Raw genomic sequence first — 22,548 nt, forward strand, 5'->3', positions numbered from 1 at the left:
GCATGTGGTATAATCGCCTAAGTGAGTACTTGATAAATGAAGGATATATAAATGATGCCATTTGTCCATGTGTTTTTATTAAGAAAACAAAATCAGGGTTCATTATACTTGTTGTTTATGTTGATGACATAAATCTCATTGGAACTCCAGAAAAGCTCCAAAAGGCGATTGAATATTTGAAGGAAGAATTTGAGATGAAAGATCTCGGAAAGACAAAACTCTGTCTTAGTCTGCAAATTGAACATTTCGCAAAAGGGATCTTTATCCATCAATCTGCCTATACTGAGAAAGTTTTAAAACGGTTTTACATAAACAATGCGCATCCTTTAAGTACTCCTATGGTTGTTCGCTCACTTGAAGTAAGCAAAGATCCGTTCCGACCTCAGGAAGAAAACAAAGAGCTACTTGGTCCTGAAGTACCATATCTTAGTGCAATAGGTGCACTTATGTATCTTGCTAATGCTACAAGACCTGACATAGCATTTTCTGTTAATTTGCTAGCAAGATATAGCTCTTCTCCTACACGGAGGCATTAGAACGGGATTAAGCATATATTGCGATATCTGAAGGGAACTAGCGATATGGGTCTGTTTTATACTAACAAAGGTAGTACAGATCTTGTTGGTTATGCAGATGCAGGTTATTTATCTGATCCACATAAAGCTCGATCTCAAACGGGCTATCTGTTTACATGCGGAGCTACTGCTATATCATGGCGATCGACCAAGCGGTCCATTGTTGCTACTTCTTCAAATCATGCTGAGATAATCGCTATTCATGAAGCAAGTAGAGAATGTGTGTGGTTGAGATCAGTGATACATTTCATCAGAGAAAGATGTGGCTTGAAGTGTGATACAAAAATACCTACAGTATTATATGAAAATAATGTTGCATGCATAGCTCAATTAAAAGGAGGTTTCATAAAAGGAGATAGAACGAAGCACATTTCACCAAAGTTATTTTTCACACATGATCTCCAGAAGAATGGTGATATTGATGTGCAACAAATCCGTTCAAGTGACAATCCTGCAGATTTGTTCACCAAATCTTTGCCAACTTCAACTCTTGAGAAGATGATATTCAAGATTGGAATGCGAAGGCTCCGACATCTGAATCTTGGTCTTCGTCAGGGGGAGTGAAATACACGTTGTACTCTTTTTTCCTTAACCAAGTTTTGTCCCATTGGGTTTTCTTGGTAAGGTTTTTAATGAGGCAGCTCTCAAAGCGTATTACTAGATATGTGTACTCTTTTTCCTTCATTGAGCCTTTTTCCCATAGGGTTTTTCCTAATAAGGTTTTAACGAGGCACATCATCTAATTAATGGACATCCAAGGGGGAGTGTTATGAATATGGTTGTTCATTAAGTTATCTTAAATGGCTTAGCCATTAAGTTACTTAGCCATTAAACATATATTTTCCTCTATAAATAGTGGTCATATGTAGAGAATTGGATGAGCAATAAAAATCATATATCTCTCTATATATTTCTTCCGTGTATTTACTTTATAATTTTATTTTATAACAAAAAGGAATATTTCCACTTTATCTTCATCAACAAGCTTCTGAATGGCTTTGCCTCCAAGATTGTATGTTTTTATTTCCCTCCCAAAATTCAAAAACTCTAATATTCAAAACTTTCACATGGCCCATATCAATTAATTATCTTCCCTATATAAGCCAAGCCATCCATGTTGTCACATCACAACAACCCATTTTTCGAGTATGAGTTTGTCATCAATTTGTGTAAGCACCACCAAGAAGAGTTTTGGTGAAATACATGTTATTGTTGGTCCTATGTTTGCTGGTAAAACTACTGCCCTTCTTCGACGTGTTAATTTGGAATCCAATGATGCCAGGTACTACTAGTATTGTTTTGTGGACACTTTTTTTATTACTATATCTTAATTGGTATTGGAGTTGAAGAAAATCTATCCACTTCTGAAAACAAAATTTAGTTATCTCAAAAGAACTTGGACTTCTCAATTCATTTTTTTTATTTCTGTTTTATAATAGATCAAAATGGGGAAAATTACGCTTTAAGTCTGCTGGGAGAAAATATTTACGCCACTTAGCTTATATTTTGTGTTTGTTACCTGGTTTAGCCCATATTTATGTATAAATACCTTTTATACATCTTTATTCACCATTATGTATAATGCTTTTCCCTAGATAAAATGTTGTGCGTATAATATTGTATATTGGGCTACATGGCGTAATATTTATGTTGGGCCGTATAGTTTCGAAAATGGAAAATTTACTTATCATAGCTACTTCTAAGACCTATTTATGAATAGTAACTACCTTTTATTTTATTTATTGTTCATAACTAAAATATTTTCTTAAATTACACATCATTCCTCTTTTAAATTGGTTTTCTCTCACCTCTCAAATCTATTTCTCCCTCACCCTTCTCTTTCTCTCTCTTCGTTCCCTCTCCTCCCCTATCACAGTTTGCTGATTCCAAGCAGTACCAAAATTCCAAGCTTTTCCTTCCATTAGTTTGCTGATTCCAAGTAGTACCAAAAGTAGTGGAGGAATGGTCAAGGATAAACGTAGAGACAATGCATGAGCATCAGATTGCTCAAGTGCTCCATGTTAATTTTGCTTTAAAAGCTCAACCTGTTGCAATCTACAGAGAAGACATTAAAAGAGTCGAAGCTCAAGTTGGCACCTGTAGGGTAGAGAAAATTCTGGGCATGATAAAGGAGAATTGTTCTCAAAGTTGTTAATTTTTTCTTCTTCTTGTATTTTTGGTGAATCTGTGGTTAGTGTGGAAGTTGTAGAAACACCATTGATGAGAGTTGTGGAGCTTCACGCCCACCAAGTGTTTGATAAAATGTTTCAGTATATTTCAGTGTATTATTTCACTGTATTTATCTTCTTATTTTTTGTGTAGAGCCTATTTTTGCTCCACTTTGTTTTCACGATTTTTGTATTTCACTGTATCTTAATGTAATTCTGCATTTTGTATTTTTAATTTATGAAATAGTTTCTGATATATTTCATTGTATTCCATTATATATACGCATACTACAAGTTTATATTTCTTAAACAACCAGTCATATTTCATTGCATTGCAGCGTATATTTTTCTATATTTGGAAGTTTTCAGATCTTTAGTGGTTTTTGAATTCAAAAAGTTTTGATTGTGATAAAAGTTAAAAGAGATTCGTGAGCTGTTATGGAATGCGTGAAATATGGTTGATTTATTTTAACTTACCATTTAAAAAGAAAAAGAAGAATTTGTTCCAAAAATATAACCTATTTTTACTCAACCCGATTTTGTATTTCCCTGTATTTCACTGTATTTCAAAAAATCTATTCCATAAATAGCTCCTGATTTCACTGGAGCGTGTTTACTGTTCACTGTATTTATCTATATTTCAAAAAAATAGAAATACACGCATTTCTAAAGAAAAGTAGCTACGCTTGGTAATTTTGCATTTTATAGTTATATCTAGTTAGAAGCCAATAAAAGGTAGCTATTTATGTAAGTTGTCCTTTGAAAATTTCCATGTATGTGCGAGGTGCGAATGTGCGTGTCCAATATGCTGAATTATGAGGGGAAAAAAAAACTGAAAAATGTAAATTTTTAATAGATCAGAAACATCCACTTTGAATTTATTGACTTTAAATTGTGGATTGGACTTTGGAAACAAGGGCCTTGCTATATGACTGAGAAGTAATCTGGGGTTTAATGGATTTGATGAAATTGAGAGTAATTGAGGTTGATCAATATTAAATGGTGGTACTGTTATTAGCAATTTCTGTAGTGAATTGCTTAGTTTTATTTTTAGGCAGCGAGTTTGATTTTTTAATTGTGTAAGCAGAAATGTGGTGATGATAAAGTCAAGCAAAGACACAAGATATGCTGTAGATGCAGTGGTGACACATGATGGGACAAAATACCCATGTTGGTCATTGCCTAACCTTTCATCTTTCAAACACAGATTTGGAGTAGATGCATATGAAAAGGTATTAATCCAGTTCTTGATTCCTAGTTTACCTCAACAAACTCTTATACTGACATGTTAAGATTTTGTGTCTATTCTTGGCATGTTAGAGGAAGGGTCTCAGGCCCTGCTAACGCGGGATGCTTTGTGCACCGGGCTGCCAAATTTGCTCCTTTTCTTGAGAACTTCTAGATTTGTATTCCTAAAAGCAACCATCTTTGTACTAGTTTGCCTCAATAAAGTTCTGAGCTTTGAGTTTTGCAGTGTTGAACTCAGATGATAATTCTATTTTGACCGAGTGCTAACTATATATTATGAAATTCATAATATTTACACCGCTAGTTGGTGAAAATGAGCACTCTTTTAGCAAATATTTTATTGGGGTAATATATTAACATTAAAATTGGATACAAACTTCATAATTTGATGGAAATTTGAGATATCTGGTGTCTCCTCACTTCTATCAAACTCAGTTAACAACTGGATTAAGGCTTGGTAGTTGGTGGCTTTGTGAAATTTCTTACGAGTGCCACATTGTTAAAATTAGAGAACTTGATGCCAAAAAAAGCGGTTGTAGTGTGAATTTCAAATGGTGTTTTTCCTGTTTAAACCATGAGAAAACATAGGGAATGTCTCGAAAAGTATCATCTTTTATGGTAATAATGAATACTAAACACTATTGCCATTAAGACGTTGTTCTCTATTATGCAACTATGGGATATATGTGATTTGTTTAGAAGGCAGAAAGACGGCTAAACATTGTAAATATAGAATATGATGAGAAGGCAAGACAGAAGAGAGACTTGAATTACAATTGAGGGTCCAACTAAAGTTTGGCTTTTTAAGATTGACAGGGCAGTAGTCAGAAAAGAACTTCTTAGTAGGCAAAATGAATTCTGCAATTCACTTTTAACTTTTGTTAGCACTTTCTGGCTGTGAGTGTGTTTCTATATCCTAGTAACTCCATTTCTTGATAGGTGGATGTGATTGGCATCGATGAAGCTCAGTTCTTTGGGGACCTTTATGAGTTCTGCTGCAATGCTGCTGATCTTGATGGGAAGGTTGTAATTGTTGCAGGCCTAGATGGTGATTACTTGAGGTATTCCTTGAACTATTGAAAACTATTTTTGAAATCAACACATATTCCATTGGCCACTGCAATTCCATTTGTAACTTGTGAACTTGGAGCTTTCTAATCCTACTACTCTTTACCAGCTCAGGGTGCGGCTAGAGCATGTCTTTGTACTAAGAAATTCACTAAATATGTACAAAAATTAAATTTAGAAAACTAGTTACTAACACTTGATGTGCTTGCTTGCAGGAAGAGTTTTGGTTCAGTGCTTGACATAATTCCACTTGCTGATACTGTGACAAAGTTGCCTGCAAGATGTGAACTGTGTAGCAGAAAGGCATTTTTCACCTTTAGAAAGACTAGTGAAACAGAAACTGAGCTTATAGGAGGTGCTGATATGTACATGCCTGTTTGCCGTCAACACTATGTCAACGGACAATCTGTCAATGAATCTGCAAATATGGTTCTTGAATCTCATAAAGCGCAAAGTGACGATATTTTAGAAACAACACTAGTTGCTCCATAACACTTGGGTTCAAGTTCAACTCTTTTAGATTATCATATATGCCTGTAATATTGGTCTTAGGATCATGTATCTTAATTACCTAAGTATGTAAGTAAATGAATGGCTTGCTTCGGACTCGAAATATACCGTCATCCTCAGCGATATACAGGAAAATGATGACTTGTTTAATGCTGAATAAATTGCAGCATTTGTAGGTTCTTTTGCAGTTTTTCTCTCTTAAGATTAGATCAAAGATATGACAGTTTTTTATTAGAGATTTATTTCTAGTGAAAGTAATTTTTAAAAAGGTATACCAGTATGAGTTAATATCTGCATTCTTCAAAATAGGTTAATAATATCTTCATTCCTTCAAATAGTACCCACTTTCAACTTCAACTTCAAATACTCTTTTTTCTCTTTAGATCTTTGACCAAATCTCGTCCAAATGGCTAAAAGTCCTCTTTTAAAAGCTTATGGAATAAGAACCAACAAATACCAGTAATTATATTCTGCTATTAGATATATAATATATGCCGCAGCAGCATTTGTTCAGAGGTTAAGAACGCAGCAATAGGAAATGAATCTGATTAAGCCTCGAGAAAATTTGGACTGGAATTAGAATTGAGGGTCATCAATTTATTGCAGGAGGCAAATCTCACCTAAGAGTTTGTGGTGATGAGATGATTTAGTAAATACGTTTCTAAAGCTGTGAGTATCCATCTCGAAAGGTGGAATGGCCTATAACATTATAAATTCCTTTGGAGGTAGAGAGACTTTCAGATAAACCCTCAACTCAATAAAGCATTTCAAAGCCCACATGCGAAAGAAGCAGCAGAGAAAATTTCCATATTTGACTAGATTCTAAATAATCTGCAAACGCTGGTTATGTTCAAACAACAGGCCTAAAAGAGGTTACTGGTGCAAATCCACAATTTCGCATTTTCTTCATCCTTCACACAGAAGATTTCAGTTCACCTATAAGAGATGCTGAGTAAAAAGCAATACAGAATAGCCACATCAACCAGTCACTATCGACTTACACTCATCTTTCGCGGAATATTCAGCAAAGAGAGTAGTTGAGGTCAATTCTTCAATCAATGAAAAAGTTCAGGGCTAAATGCTAATGCAAGTCAATTTTCAAAAATCAGCCATTGTCCTCAGTACCCCACACAAGCGAAGAAAAAAAATGGGAAATTGAATCCAATTTTCAAGTCAACAGAGGATTCCAAGACATATTCGCCCTTACCTTGTGTTATTGGTAAGTCAAAGAAACTATTCTCCAACATTCGGATAAAGTATGGACCAGTGGGCAGTAAATAGATATTAACAGAGATCAGGGAAGAAAAGTTACTCAGCAAAACAGGTTAAAAATGGACTGGTGGCAGGTATTTTATCTTTACCTAACTACAAAAACCAAACCCCTCAAGAAAAAAGAAAAGGTGAAGAGAGACGAGGGACGATAATGCCTTCTAATTGATTATCCCCCTCCCAACACCCCACAATAGTGGGGAAAGAATGGGCTTATAAGGGGGGAATACATAATAACAGGTGCAACAATCAAAGAAAATATTACACTAGGGCAAAAATATACAAAATTGTGGCTGGGGCACAGAACGATGCAGTTGAGTACGACCGGCTAGGCCACACAAGCATAAGCCAAGCACCTCCAAAGAAAAAGCCTTGAATTTGAAAAAATGCTGGGGTAAAAGCTTAAACCTGCAAGAAGAAGTGGGGTTGAAGCATAAGCAAACTTGGCCCATCTTTGGTCACTTTCTGGTAGATTGAATCTAAAGATTACACAAAGAATAATTGATTAAAAACATTAAAAGATTGCACAACAAATAAGGAATCACATATGGGAAAAGGACCATGGAGAGTCGTCAGTCATGGGTTCCTCCCCTTTTCGTGACTACTAAAAACAAGAAAATATAACACAAAAATGATACTAGGGAGTAGGGACTTCATCAACATCTTCCTGGTCAAGAGGGAGATGGGAGGGAGGTAGATGACCCCGTAGGCAATGCGAAACTGAAAAAGACAATTTGTAAAATCTTCTGTAAGTTTGGCATAAGCTTATTTTTAAACAAGGTGATAGATAAAATCAAACAGTTTATTACCTCCTTGAGTGAATTATGAAAGAAATTATGGTAAGTGGCAGTTTCAAAGTTGCTCACACTTCTAGATGCATATTCAGGACATTAGTTATTGAACCTGCACTTCTAAGTCTTACTTTTTGTTCATTCCACAAATGCCCGTCTGCAATAGTTGTGAGTCATTTTATAACTTAGAAAGGGCAAACAAAAAGATGTTCGACTTTCACAGTTTAACCTTAGCAATAAAAAAATAGCGCAATCTCCTGCACCATCCCGCAAACCCAACCCCTTTACACCAAAGAAAAGAGAAAACGGGGTGTGCAGGTCCTTTAAGCCTTCAGAGGAAATACCGCCAGCTGGCCACTTTTCAGCCATGTTTTTGAAACTCCATGAAAGTATACAGGAGTTACAGTGGCTATTTTCTAATACTGGGGATCAAAAGTGCCTATTTGCGACCCTTGAGAACTCTGCCATCTCCCCCCTCTTTTTTTTTTTTCTGTTTCTAACTCAAATTTCAAGGACGACTATGGACTGGTATTGATGGATTTAACATGGCTTTCTTCTAGGAATGTTGAGTGAGAGGCAAAATTGGTATTGCACTAGTGATAAACTTTTTCATGATCAAGAGAGATTTGAGAAGAGTTTAAATGCTTCTTCACAACTTTGCCAAAGAAGAAAGGAGGGCACTGAGAGAGAACTTATCGATGACAAAAAAGATGAGGTTACTGTATATCAAAAGACGCGGTTTCTGTATATCACTAATCTCAAACCTTAGCGAAAAATGTATACAAAGCTCTTGCCAAAATCCCCAAAAATTGAATAAAAAAGTGCTGCACCCGGTGATTTTCCAGAATCAGAATGCATTTGTGAGTGGTGAACTCAATTCATCCCTGACAGCTAATGATTTTACTGTCAATTGGAAGACAAACATGGTATTCAATGCTAATAGGAGCTAGAAAACCTTGTGACCATGTAAATTGGTGTTACCTAGATTTCGTCGTGGAAAATATGGGTTTTGGTGAGAGATGGAGAACTCGGATGAATTCTTTTATTTGAACCATCCAAATTCTCTATTTAATGAACGGGGAGTACGGGTAATATCTTTTGAAGTCAGTGATACATTAATATCCTCTGATGACGACACGGCTGCAACACTTAAAAGGAGATGCTTATATTATTCCAAATTGTTTCTTGTCTCAAATTAATCTGAAGAACAGTGAGTTGATTCCAGCAAGAGAGGTACACAACATTAATATGTGAGATCCATCGCAGAAAAGTTTGAGGAAAGATTGTCTGATTAGAAGAGGAATAACCCCAAAAAGGGAGGTAAAATAATTTTAAAGAGCATTCTACCGACTTATTTCTTGTCTCTGACTACCTCTGCACTCACCTCGGTTTCATCCCACCCACCAAACCACCAGATTTTTCACATCAACTAACCATAAACACCCCATCTTCTTCAACCTCATTCACGAAACCTAGACCCAACAATTCCACCCAGAATGAGGTGGTGAGTTTTGATATGGGAAGCAATAAACTTTAGTCAATGAGCTTCTTCGTAACACTCAATTGGATTAGAGCCCCTTATGAAGAGAGATTTAAGAAAATTACACGCAAGGCCTACTACTTCTCGCATATCTGAAATGCTATATGTGAAATTGATGCTTTAATCAACGGTTGCATTAACGTTTTTGGGTTAGACAATGTATTGATTTTATTTAAGCAGGGACATACGAAGTATATGACTTGGTCTTCTTCTTTACTTAGATTTTCAATAAAGAAAATATGATAACTTTTAAACAACTAAAGTCTGCCAATTAGTCACAACTTGACCAAGATATATGGGTCAAAAATAAGGATTTATTATTTATAACGATTCTGATATTACTAATAATCACAAGCTGCCATGCCAAGACCAGCATCTTTTCACACTTACCTTAGAATTCTTGATTAAACCTCATCTAATACATTTGAAACCGTTCATAACTTCCTCTTACTATTGAACAAAGGAGAGGTTTTCTAGAAGTTTCAATCACATGATTTACACAACTATAGAGCCCCATGAAGTATGTATAGCACTAATTGTTATGACAAATCAGAAATCTATCCGTATTAATTGAGTTATAGTGATGTTCCTACGACTTGAGAAATCAAAAATTAAGTCATCATAGACCTTGATGAATGCATACCATGTTCTCCTTGGTCCCAAAGGTTGCAGACATGGCATTATACAAAACAAGTTGAAGCCCAAGCACCATTCTGCACCAGAATCTCCCACCAACCACTGAATTAAGGATAAAAATATAATAGTCATGTAGAACCATCACCAGAAGTCATTGATTGCCCCAGCGCTGTCCTCACTCTAAGCTGCACAAAGGGATCGAACAAAGTTTTAATTGACAAGCAAAGAAATAATCTGAACATAATTTAATCCAAATAGTTGCATTGACCTTTACATCAAGGCAAGGATCATTGACCATATTTTTCAACTGGGAAACTATGCCGGCATTCCGAAGTTTCATCACTCGGCCAAATGCACCAGAACTGCTTGGAAAAGTAAGGTTTACTAGAGCCCAAACTGCTGCTGTACGCAACCGGCTATCATCACTATGTAAAAACTTGAACATAATTGATTCAGAATCATTAGCTAATGGTGGAAAGAGCTCTTGCATAATGGCTTCCTTGTGCACCTCATTTCCAGATGCAACATTGGTAAAGACGTACATACCCTAGCGAGAGAGAAACAGATATTCAATACCCATAATTACCTGGACACTATTCTCGAAGTATCATTATGTAATCTACTGATAAAGAAAATTAGAAATGGAGCTTATCGAAAAAGAAAACTAGCAAAAGTTAAGCAATAAAATATTTGTTGCTTGAAATGTCTAATCATCTTCTTTCAAGAAGAAAGCACTAAATCTGTGAAGTTCATTCTCATGCACAAAATAAGCAATTTATTTCTATTTTTTGTGATTATTTTCCACATTATCACTTGTCTAGATGTATCATATATTGTCACATCTATTCAGCCAAAGAGGAAGTGTCAGCAGTAATATCGAATCAAGAGATACATGCCAAGGTGCGTGAAAGCCAAATCAACCTTAATCTATAATTTGATGTAATTACTGCTAATTTCAAAGTCGGTTCATCCATGATTCCACAATTTCTCCAGCAAACACAGATCTGCACTTGAACTGATTTTTCAGCAGCATGATTATCTTAAATTCTTCGCCTGTTAAGGCAATAAATATTTGAATGCTCCCATTTATGATTCATGCATGTACACCACAAATAGATATCATCACATAGGGGTCGTTTAGTGAAGAGACACTTTATTCATGTATTAATTTCTGCATAACTTATGTTTAACCACCTTACAGATATAACCTCCATCTGGACCACCTCTATTGATATCTATTTCATTTTATGGTACACAAGGAGCAGACAATTTTGCCAGTATCACAATCACAACCAGATACATACTTAATATCGGCCTAACCAAGTATTAACATATTAATCAAATCCTTACAGTTCATCATCAGCTTAAACAATCACGAAAATCCGGCAGAATGACCACAAGAGTCTCAGAAGGCTGATTAGGACCTGTTGTACTTCTAACCGTTAAGAATACATTTTAGGACTAAGACATCCACAATGTACAAACGAACAAGGCTTTACCTGAATAAAGACTTCGGCTTTTGTAGCACTTTGCAGTTGCTGTCCAACAGCATGCAGCAGAAGAGCGTCCTCAGTAAAGACATGCTGGATAGAATCTAGAGGCCCATCAACAAGATTACGAACCATAGCTAAAGCTTGCTCTTGAACACAAGCCTCAGGATCTGTAGCAGAAAAGTGTTAACCTCTAATGGACATATCTCTGTACAACCATTACATTCCAGGTAACATATAATATCAGAAAAATTACCACAAATCAGGCTTCTTAGTGTCAACTCTGTGAGCTCTGATAGAATTTCCTCTTTACACTTGTCGTTCACAAGGAATGTTAGGTTCCTTAAAGCACACACGGCTTTTACCCTAATAGTTGAATCCATTGACTTTGAAAGCTGAACGAGCTGCTTCACACCTCCACATTGCATAAACAGTGTCTTATGCGCCAAGAAATCAACCACTATGTTGCTGATGGCATCAAGGGCGGAAACCTGGTAGTAGAGGATAAGGAGCATATTATGAAATCCTCCACCACTCAACCTAAGAAAATTAGGACCACTCGTGCAACAGATATTTTCAAGTCATTAGATGCAGTATCTATTTGAACCAGTTGAAACAAAAACAATGAAAAAGTTGCATCTATATAACATCTTACAATAATCTCAGTTAACATGCCTTTTGGATTCTCTAAAGCATAAATGATTACAATTGACAACTCTCAACAAAATTTTAATGAGAACACGTCAGCGTAGCCAATGGAAAATTTCTAACTTAATTTCTTCAAACACCACTTCTAAATGTGTTGTCATGGTGCCCGTGAGAACATCTTGAACTAACTCTGGGTTTCTTGCGTCTTGCTCACATGTAACATCCCTATGTTAACTGGATTAAAAAAGAGGAAGCAAAACTATTTTGCCTCTTACCTTCCAACACTGCAAGCAAGGCTCACAGGATGGGGTGTTAATGTTCTAATACTACAATATACACACACACTTCAGTCCCAAACTAGCTGGGGCCAAAACTATAAAAACCTTTATATTCATTTCGCTCCATTTGGGTGGTTTAATTCCAATACTCGGGACAAATTAGGGGTTCTAGTAAAACTAGCTATTATTTAAATCTCACGCTAAACCCTATACCAACATGCAAATATCTAACCAAACTAAAAAGAACTCTTGGCGAACGCAAGACATCAATTACTAAACCTTATCCCAACTAATTAGTATAACCTATTAGTCACTAAAACCAACAGTATTAGCATAATTGAAATTGCTGTCAAAAGGTCAGAATCTCCTAAGCTTCACTTTACCAGTGCACCAATGCCCAGCAGCCTAATACAAATATACGAGTTTAAACCACTCAACACAACTTCTATGAGGATAATGCTCAACAACATTAAGGGCATGAAAGCCAGCAGTATCGCATCAGCTATGGTACCAAAGTTGCAAAACAGATTCATAGAAGAGCACCAACCAAAAAAAAAAAAAGGAACAATTACCTGGACACAGGTAATGTCATCAAATAAAAGCCGAACCAAGGGAACAACAATGCTCTCATTCATAAATAGACCTGCACTAAGATTCTGCGAAGTAGTTTGTCAGCCAGGATCATTGCATGAATAGCCAACATTAAGAATTAACTTAGACTATTATGAACATCACGAACCTTGACTGAGCGAGAAACATTTTTCAAACAAATACATGCTGCAGCACGCACTTCACCACTATCCTGACTCAAGGCATCAGTTACAAACTTCATAGCCTGCATACAGAAGATGTAAATATCAAAAATTTGGTGCATGGCCCCCACAGCACTCAAAGATTCACAAACAGAAAGGCCTCCAGACTCATTTATGACACACTACTAGAACAGCATGCCTCAATTAAACACAACTAAGCAAAGTATCAAACATCTTCTGAGTGTTCTGTCTGTTAAAGCATTGCAAGGTTCTCCAAATGTGTGTCTGCTACTTTTTTTATTACAAAATCTCTAGTAATCCTCAACTGAATTCATTTGGACACATCCTGTGCATGTGTCATCTGCACAGACTAGTTCTCCACCATGTGTGTTTACTAGCGCATTCCAGTCCAGTACTTGTTGACAAAGTTATGCTTTGACTTGAGGTGAAGTTGATAAAGACTTGTATGGTTTGGGTGAAACTCCAAGCTCAAAAACAGAGAAGGACTGGTAGATAAAGAAGATGAAATGGGGAAAACGATGAGACCAATTTTAGGAGGTTGATGGATATGATTTTATCAATATTGAAGAGGAAGAGGATTGCATTCCTATTTTGTTTGTTGTGTTATGACTTGAATTTTGAGCAGCGTTATTAAAAGCAATAGCAAGTGGCGAAGCAAGGGGTTATTGCTTCAAAGTGAAACAATGCGCTTTAGAGAAGTTTGTGCTTCAAACAATGCTACACAAAGTGATTCCAACGAGAATCAGTCGTTTCTTTGAATCTCAACTTTGAAGAGTTATATTGATATCGACATTATTGTAAATAAGATGCTAAAATTAGTTATTTACATTGCAACTAGTTTTTTATTGTATGCATTTGATGCTTTATAGCTGTGCACTTCACTTCTCGCTCTTTGCTTCAAGCCCACTAACCTTGTCACTTATTTGCACTTTTCGCTTTTAAGTTTTAAAACATTGGTTTTGAGCATTTATTCGTTTTCGACCTCCTTTTACAATAAATATATTAGTGACCGTTGTTTTTCATGACTCTATCCATAGATGATGTTTACTCGACTTGTGAGTCAAGAAAGTCGTTATTTAATGGCATGAATACTTATTTTGTGTGTTCCAGTGATTCGTTAGTTATTTGTTAAAATATGTGCTTCACTTTGATGAGGTGTGCACTTCAGTTCTCGCTTGAAGTCCCGGTTGCTTCTTTGCGGTTTTTGCATCACAAAACACTTCTTCATTCATTTTCCTCCCTTGTACCAAAACTAGGATCATCATTTATCTTTAGCCATTTACAAGGAATACTTTATACCTACGTTCCTCGGCCTCTTCAAAAATGTCGATGGGTGCATGTCGGATCCTCCAAAAGTAAGTGCATTGTGGAGGATCCGACACGGATGTGGCAGCATTTTTGGAGAGTCCAAGAAACATAGCTTTATACAAGACTAACGAATGGAGGATCTGGCAAGCTTATGAGCCAAGCTCAAACCTACCATATAATTTTAACCGAGTTAAAATTGAATTCTCGCATACAATTTGAGCTCAATCTATCCCACACTTCAATTCAAGTTCAATGATTCGAAAGGAGCAGAAACAACCAGGATCCAACTAATATTTGATTCAATTGAAGCTCCAAGTAAAAAAAGGATAAAATGTAAGTTATGCACTTGCTTTTGTGAGAGATAGAATTAACATATTCATTACAATTGAATCTACCACGATTAGCATTTAAAGCTTTGACTAAACTTAGGAACTTTAAGAACAATAATTGTTAATCTAAACAGATTCTAGAGCCTGTTTGGATGGGCTTATGCCTATAAGTTGTTTTCAGCTTATAAGCTGCTTTAGATAAACTAAGAGCCCGTTTGGATTGGCTTATAAGTTAGCTTATAAGCTGTTTTCAGCTTTTTTGAGTGTTTGGCTGGCCAGCTTAAAGTCACTTTATGCTTAAAATAAGCTCAAAAAAATAATTGGACCCATTTGACTTAGTTTATCTAAAGCAGCTTATAAGCTGAAAACAGCTTATAAGCCAAAAAAAATAAGTTGGACTACCCCAACTTATTTTTTTCAGCTTATAAGCTGCAAACAGCTTTAAGCTTTAAGCCAATCCAAACGGGCTCTAAGTCAAATGGGCCCAATTATTTTTTTGAGCTTATTTTAAGCACAAAATGACTTTAAGCTGGACAGCCAAACACTCAAAAAAGCTGAAAACAGCTTATAAGCAACTTATAAGCAACTTATAAGCCAATCCAAACGGGCTCATAATCCAGTCTGTATGGTGTTCGGATGCAGCAATGGATTACCCTCCATTACTTTCTTTACCTATGAAGTTGGAAACCAGGTCCAAGTGCAGATACCGGAATTAAATTGTTTTCCTTGCAGCCTAACAGCCACACAATGACAATAAACACAACAGAAGTGTTTATACATGGTAAAGCAACTGACCTCTAATGACAAAAGCCGATCCCTGCAGCGTTCCAGTCTCGAACACATGTTACCCAATGCAATAAGTATTCCCTCCAAACGTCTCGGCAGTAATGGACCTTTCCGCAGGTGGTTGACAAGTTTATTGATAACATTTGCCTCAAATGCTAATACTTGCAAATCCTCCTTTTCTGCAATTAAACTAGACAAGGCAAAAGGAGCCTCGTCTCCAACTTGATCATCCTCAAGAAGCTCAAGTAGTATTAGTATCAATTTTGTTTTGATTCGTAAATCTTGAAGGCAAGAAGGAGCAGAGTTCTTTATGACAATCAAGCATATGCAAGCAAGCAATCTTGTCCGGGCATTTTTATCCTTGGTCAACTCAGTAACAGTACCCAACGCTCCTCCATTTTCAGGTTCCATGAACTTTGATATGACATCTGCATTTCCCTTCAGGATAGTGGCTAGAGACTCTAAACTAGCATCTTTTTGAGATACAGATCCTCCAAGCATACAAGTGAGTTTTTTAATAATTCCAGCATCGCTTAATGCCTTCTGTTCCATACTTGTCCGGCAAGAATGTGTAATGATACTTGCACCAAGTCCAGTCACATTCTCATTTTCACTATTCAGTAGAGACTGGATAAACTCCATATTATTCCCCTGCAGAAAATCATACCTTGGGGCTAATTTCGATTGATAGATGAACTTAAGGGAACGAGCAGCTGCACCGATTACCTGCATTAAATCACAGTTAAATAACCAGAGATGACAATTATGAGATATACTCCTAACTAATGATTTTGGACATATCAGTCAAAAGATCCGGCCTCGTGATCATCTAAAGAGAAGTAAAATACCTAGTTGATTTGCTCTCCCCAAAATTACTTCAACTCATTGCAAATTGATTTCCTACCTAGGTAGTCTAAATTCAAGAAAAGAGGGCGAAGAAAAAATATAAAGTACCAAGTTTTTTGTTGCAACTTCTTTTGATTGGGTAAAGTATCAAACTTTTACCTTGTGCAATTATAAATTTCTGTTCAGCTCCTAAAAAATTAAGGAAATCTATTTCACTTTTTGGTAAAGAAGGAAATCTATTTCACTTGTTACAGATGTTTATCTTAAGGACTAAAATTCCCCAGTTACGAAGAGTCAACAAATACTTCGACTTTTACAACCCACTAACCTTCACTCTCCCACTTTTTTCGCCCACTAGCTCCTATTTTTATCTTGCTTTGCTTTTAAATATTTTGGAAGAAATGTTTCCAGATAGAAATGTTATCAACTTTTTGATAAAGTAAAATTCTTCAATTGCCAAATGAGTAGTTCAAAAAATATTCAGAAGATATACAAGAACATCAATTGTGTCATAAATTGAGTAGATTACAAGCGTGTAGCTATCCACCTTCTCTACATACGGACAGCAATTCCGTTTATATTGTCTCTGAGTCTTTGTTTATAAATATCATACTAGCATTACCAAAAGGAAGAAAAAATAAGGAAACATTTGAAATTTCTGATTCTCTAGGACTCTGGCGCAGTGTGAACATGGGAGATTCGTTTCCCAAGAATGTAGATTTGGCATGCTGATCTCAACCATGCTCGGGAAATCCTTTTCAAGTCTTCTCTAGAAAGATTGACTCGACAAGAATGGTGGAACATTTTTCACGTCGGGATCTCAAATTTAGAAATAAAAAGAAAGGTCAAACAGATTTTCTTTTCTTACTTGTTTCTGACAACCACCAAAAGAAAAAACAAAAGGAAACAGTTTTCTCCTTCATTTTCAATTGTTCTATTTTCCCTTCCTTTACTTAGTTTTCAAGCATAGAAAAAACAACAGCCTATGGATCTGGAATAAAAGTTTGCCATTAGAAAAATTTTCTTAAGAAATGATAAGTTATTAGAACAAATTAACATCACAATTCTAAAAAGTACATGAGTTCAAGAAACTTAAACATATTTGGAAGGTACTAAAGAAAGTTCAACACGCTAGTCAATCTATATCAATTAATGGTGAAACAGGTAACCATTTTTCTTCACTGATAGAAGGTAAATATAAACTTGGATTGAAACGGAGATTGCAATTCCAGAAATTAATTTGGATGAAATGTTTTCCCTATTAAACTAGCCTTAAAAACATTACTTAAGTGTTTTTCTTCCACCATCAATAACATAATATATGTATGTTAATTAAGTAACTTAAAACTCCTTGCCAAGTATAATTTTGCTTTAAATTATATGTAAACACCGAAAAAAATCTTAAATTTTTAAATTAGGATATAACTGGTACTATGAACCATAATAATTACACGTGAACCGCCTTTTTACCTATTGTCAGCACGTAGATAGCAGAGAAACAGAATAAGTAAGCAAGTATAAATTTTTAAATGATTTAAACATAAATTATACAACTATAATTTCCTTTAATTACTTAAACCGTTAAACGTCAAAAAAATCTGAAAAATTGAAATTAGGATATAACTGGTACTATCAACTATGAACTAATAGTTACACTAAAAACCTTTTTTTACCTATTCTAAGCACAGAGATAGAAGACAAACAGAAGACTTAAGCAAGTACAAATTTTTAAATAATTAAACACAAATGTTGACATAAATTATACAACTTTAACTTGCTTTAATTACGTAAACACCAAAAAAATCTGAAAATCTGAAATCAGGATATAACCAGTACTACGAACAATAATTACAACTAAAACAGCCTTTTCACCTACTCTGAGCACAGAGATAGTAAACAAACAGAAGAATTAAGCAAGTATATAATTTTAAATAATTTAAACATAAGTTATACAACTATAATTTGCTTTTATTACGTAAACGCCAAAAAAATCTGAAAACTCTGAAATTAGGATATAACTGGTACTAGGAACAATAATTACACTAAAACGGCCTTGTTGTACCTATTCTGAGCGCAGAGATAGCAGACAAACAGAAGAATTACGCAAGTATAAATTTTTTAATAATTTCAACATAAATGTTGGCTTTAATTATACAACTATAATTTGCTTTAATTACATCCATGTGACCAGGAGGTCACAGGTTCAAGCCATGGAAACAACCTCATGCAGAAATGCAAGGTAAGGCTGCATACAATAGACCCTTGTGGTCCGGCTCTTCCCTGGACCCCGCGCATAGCAGGAGCTTAGTGGACCAGGCTGCCCTTTTTACGTAAAGGCCAAAAAATCTGAAAGTCTGAAATAACTGGTACTACGAACAATAATTACACTAACGCAGCCTTGTTTTACCTATTCTGAGCACAGATATAGCAGACAAACAGAAGAATTAAGCAAGTATAAATTTTTAAATAATTTCAACATAAATTATACAACTATAATTATCTTTATAATGGAGCAAAAACAGAAGAAAAAAAAAAACAAAGTCTTAATACATAGACAGCTCCTTAAACTTATCAGTAAATTTCGCTTAGATACTCAAAGTAAAGCTTATTACAATTCAACACCTTAACACATAATAAAACGTTACACTTTCGGTTCAAATTTGGAGAAAAACTTTTGCACATCTCAAGTGTTCATTATTAACTTAAAATACATCACCTCCTTTAATTATAGGGACATTTTATTATGTGCTTGAGAATACGCGCAAAAGTTTTTTCGAAATCTGAACCATTAAGTGTCTCATAAAAATATTTTATTATGTGTTCAGGTGTGTAAATGAAATTTGTTGTGTAAAAGATGTCAAAATTGAAATAAATACCTTATGATTAGGATGCGAAATGAGGCTCAAAAGAACGTTAAAAGCACCGGCGTCAAGTACGGCTTTAACGCCGTCATCAAGACCACACGCAAAGCTACCAATAGCGGCAGCCGATTCAACAATCAACGAATCATTGACCGCCACGTCATCGCCAGCACCACCGTTACGACACGCGGAAGAAGAAGAGAGTATTGAGGTAACGGAAGGAACGGCGTTGAGTTTGAGGAAACGGAGTTTCTTTGTACGGTTACCGATTATTTGATTTTTGAGGTCACGTAAGGATTTGAGTTTTGAAGAGGTGGATGAAGAGGAAGAGCTGAGCCGTTGGATTAGATCTTCGTGGCGGTTATGTGGTGTTGATGAGGCTGACGCCGGCATGGTTGAGGACAAATTTGGAATTTCATATGCGACCAACCGGTGGTGTAAATGAGATGATGGGAACTGGAAAATAGAAATAGAGGCCGTTTCGATTCATAAGTTGGGTCATTTTGAGTGTTTTGATAAAAATAAAAAATAATTTAAATTAAGTTAAAAAGTAATTAAAATTAAGAACTTGTTTAATCTTAACTTTCTTTTTTTTTACTTAAAAGTTATTTTGATTTGATCAATAACTTTAACAAGATTTTTCCTTGATGATTTTTACAGTAATTTTTTCCTTGATGATATTTACGGTAAATTTTTTTTTTAACGGGAAAGGGAGAGAGGACGATAAACACTTTCTCAAGGTCGAGCGGGCATTTACCCTCTGATCAATATTTAATCATTCATTGCTCTGGTGCGTATTCATTAATTAAATTTAATATTGGACCTTTGTAAATCATAAGGTATTAAAGAAACTTTTTTTTTGTTTGTTTCCATCCAGAGGGGCTGCTCAGATGTCCACCTCCGATTCGAAAGTTGTTGGTTCGAATCGTCAAGAAAAAATTTCGATGTCGGTATCCACATTGAAGTCTGACTATATCTGAATTCACCTCTGATTAAAAGAGGAGGAGCCACATTTGTTGCACTACATCCTTTGATGTAAAAGAAACTTGATTTATGTTTATCCATACAAATTTTTCACTTTCAAAAAAAAAAATGAAATAGCGTTTGATTATATATTAAATTGATTTTTTAAAAGAAAAATTGAGGATGAGTTTCAAGTTTAAAAAATGTCAAAATACGTGGACTATTTTGATTATTTTTTAAAGGGGAAGAGCAAGAGAAAAAAAGGTTTTGGTCAAATTTTGAAGCAAACTTTTTTCTTCATTTATAAATTTTTTAACGTTTCTTCATGTTAAATGTATCTCCAATCACAACTCTATTTTCAAATATCTTTTTCGACTTTTCCTCAAATATTACTTTTTTCGAATATCACATTTTCTTTTTTGACTTTTCATCAAATATTACTTTTTTCGAATATCACATTTTCTATGTCCAAATAACTACTTGATGTCTTTTGTGTATCCACGGAATTAACAAAGTCAATCGCATATACTTTATTTAGTCAAGATTAATTAATGAAAAAATAAAATAGCTTTAAATGTTTTCCTTTAAATCGTAGTAAGGACGAAGGAGACTAGATAAGAAGAGAAAATTTTACGAATATCGTAATTGATAGTCTAATGAAAATTACTTGTCGCATATATTGTGCAATGATATGTGTTTTTATATAAAATAGTATTGCTTAATTAGAGTTAATAAATATGTGTGAATTTATCAAAAAACTTGCCATAATCTTTTAGTTTACATTCTACCTTCCAATTTGCAATTTAACATCAAAACATTTTAAATCATATAATATTAAGATTCCCTCACGTGACTATTATATGATGGACAAATTTGAAGAATTGAAGCGACACGACTCTTTAGTTTACATGCGCTTTTTTCCCGGAATAAAAACCTCAGATATCTCAATTTTGCTGAAATCCTAAAAAGGACATTCAAATTATCCCTCCTGTATCCCAAGATTTTAATGTGCACCTAAATTACATCAGATGCACTTACCATAACTTATGTTATGTTTTTACCTTTTTTTTTTTTTTTTTTTGGAGCAAACCAAAAAAAATTAGTTTTAGATTCCATTGAGTGCAATCCGTTTTTTAGATTTACAGTCTTTTTTATGTAAATTTTGAATGCAAGTGAACCTTTAAGGTGACTGCACCACTTGCGCATTTTTAACCACATGCTCGAGTGATAACTTAATGTTGCATTCTTCAATTGCATTTGTTTTCACGATTGAATCACCAACGCTAATGATAATAGTAACTACACTTCAATTACAAGCAAGTTGGGATCGGCTAGAATCACCAAGATCAATGTTAAAATGAAAAATTACCAAGGCAAACAGAAATGGGCTAAGAGTTGAACCCTAGTACAACCCCATCACAACTGGGAAGTGTTTCGAGTCTCCTCCCGCTATATTTACCCGGTTCTTGGCTCATCATATATGTCTTTGTTCGTCTTAGTGTCCGCCACACGTACACCTCTAGCCTCTAAGCATCCCCATAGAACCTCGACTTTGTCATATGCCTTTTCTAAGTTGAGGAACACCATGTGTAAGTCATTCTTCCTCCCCATATATTGCTTCACCAGTCTCTTTACAAGATTAATTGTCACACCCCAATCCTGATAGGGCATGATGGGCACCCGACCCTTACTTAGGGCCGAGCGAACCCGCTGGTTCTCGTTATACTCATAATCTCACATGACTCTTAAGTCATGAAATGAAGCGCATAATGGAAGCTTTTCGAACACATTCTTTTCGTCTTTCTCGAATCAAATAAAATTTGTAATCATATGAATCTGTAAAGTAATGCATACTGATACATCGGCTTAAATAGCCGCTTACAAGACTGGCATACTGTATACATGACTCTGTCTGCAAAGTCTCTAACATAAATCAATATACCGTAACATAGATACTCTGACTCGGCAACACTCCGGAAAGAAATGGAGCTCGCCAATCCAGCTGGAACATCTTCTAGCAATATCCTCTACTCATCTGTATACACCTGCGTGGCATGAAACGCAGTGCCCACAAGAAGGGGCGCCAGTACGAATAATGTACGGAGTATGTAAGGCATGAGTAACAACATAACATAAATATGAAAAGTAACAAGGAATAAGAGAGATAACCTGTACATCTGAATGCCTCGTAAGGCGGATGTCATGCATTCTTAGCCTTTAAAAAAAACATTTCTATACATATACATAGTACCATGCCCGGCCATTAAGGCTCGGTGTCATATATATAGTATCATGCCCGGCCATTAAGGCTCGGTGTTATCATCATTAGCCCGCGTCCGGGGCAATATCATAACATGCCCACTGTAGTGGTGTGCACATCTACGTGCCATGCCCGGCCGACTATAGCACGGCGCGGTGTGAGAAAATACATACGTATATATAAAGCATGCATGAGAGCCAA

General features: G+C 35.5%; 2 protein-coding genes across 4 annotated transcripts; one reads left to right on the forward strand and one right to left on the reverse strand.

Moving 5' to 3' along the window:
* Window positions 1-1,586: 1,586 nt before the first annotated feature.
* Window positions 1,587-5,672, forward strand: LOC132643577 (thymidine kinase-like). The gene is made up of 4 exons (XM_060360036.1): window positions 1,587-1,857; window positions 3,831-3,975; window positions 4,931-5,052; window positions 5,275-5,672. The coding sequence occupies exons 1-4, from the start codon at window positions 1,724-1,726 to the stop codon at window positions 5,549-5,551; spliced, it is 678 nt and encodes a 225-aa protein (XP_060216019.1). The 5' UTR covers window positions 1,587-1,723; the 3' UTR covers window positions 5,552-5,672.
* A 1,194-nt stretch (window positions 5,673-6,866) lies between these two features.
* LOC132643578 (uncharacterized) lies at window positions 6,867-19,609 on the reverse strand. Of its 3 annotated transcripts, none has more exons than XM_060360038.1 (9): window positions 19,140-19,609; window positions 15,427-16,143; window positions 12,961-13,056; window positions 12,794-12,877; window positions 11,552-11,786; window positions 11,305-11,465; window positions 10,080-10,352; window positions 9,813-9,990; window positions 6,867-7,246 (listed from the first exon to the last, which is right to left on the reverse strand). In XM_060360038.1, the coding sequence occupies exons 1-8, from the start codon at window positions 19,515-19,517 to the stop codon at window positions 9,934-9,936; spliced, it is 2,001 nt and encodes a 666-aa protein (XP_060216021.1). In that variant the 5' UTR covers window positions 19,518-19,609; the 3' UTR covers window positions 6,867-7,246; window positions 9,813-9,933. The 3 variants fall into 3 exon arrangements, with proteins under 3 accessions (XP_060216021.1, XP_060216020.1, XP_060216022.1); XM_060360037.1 differs by having other exon boundaries at window positions 10,074-10,352; window positions 19,140-19,608; XM_060360039.1 differs by lacking the exons at window positions 6,867-7,246; window positions 9,813-9,990 and adding an exon at window positions 11,156-11,229 and having other exon boundaries at window positions 10,121-10,352.
* Between the last annotated feature and the right edge of the window lie 2,939 nt (window positions 19,610-22,548).

This window comes from Lycium barbarum, chromosome 6, assembly GCF_019175385.1.
Source record: "Lycium barbarum isolate Lr01 chromosome 6, ASM1917538v2, whole genome shotgun sequence".
Classification (NCBI taxonomy): domain Eukaryota; kingdom Viridiplantae; phylum Streptophyta; class Magnoliopsida; order Solanales; family Solanaceae; genus Lycium; species Lycium barbarum.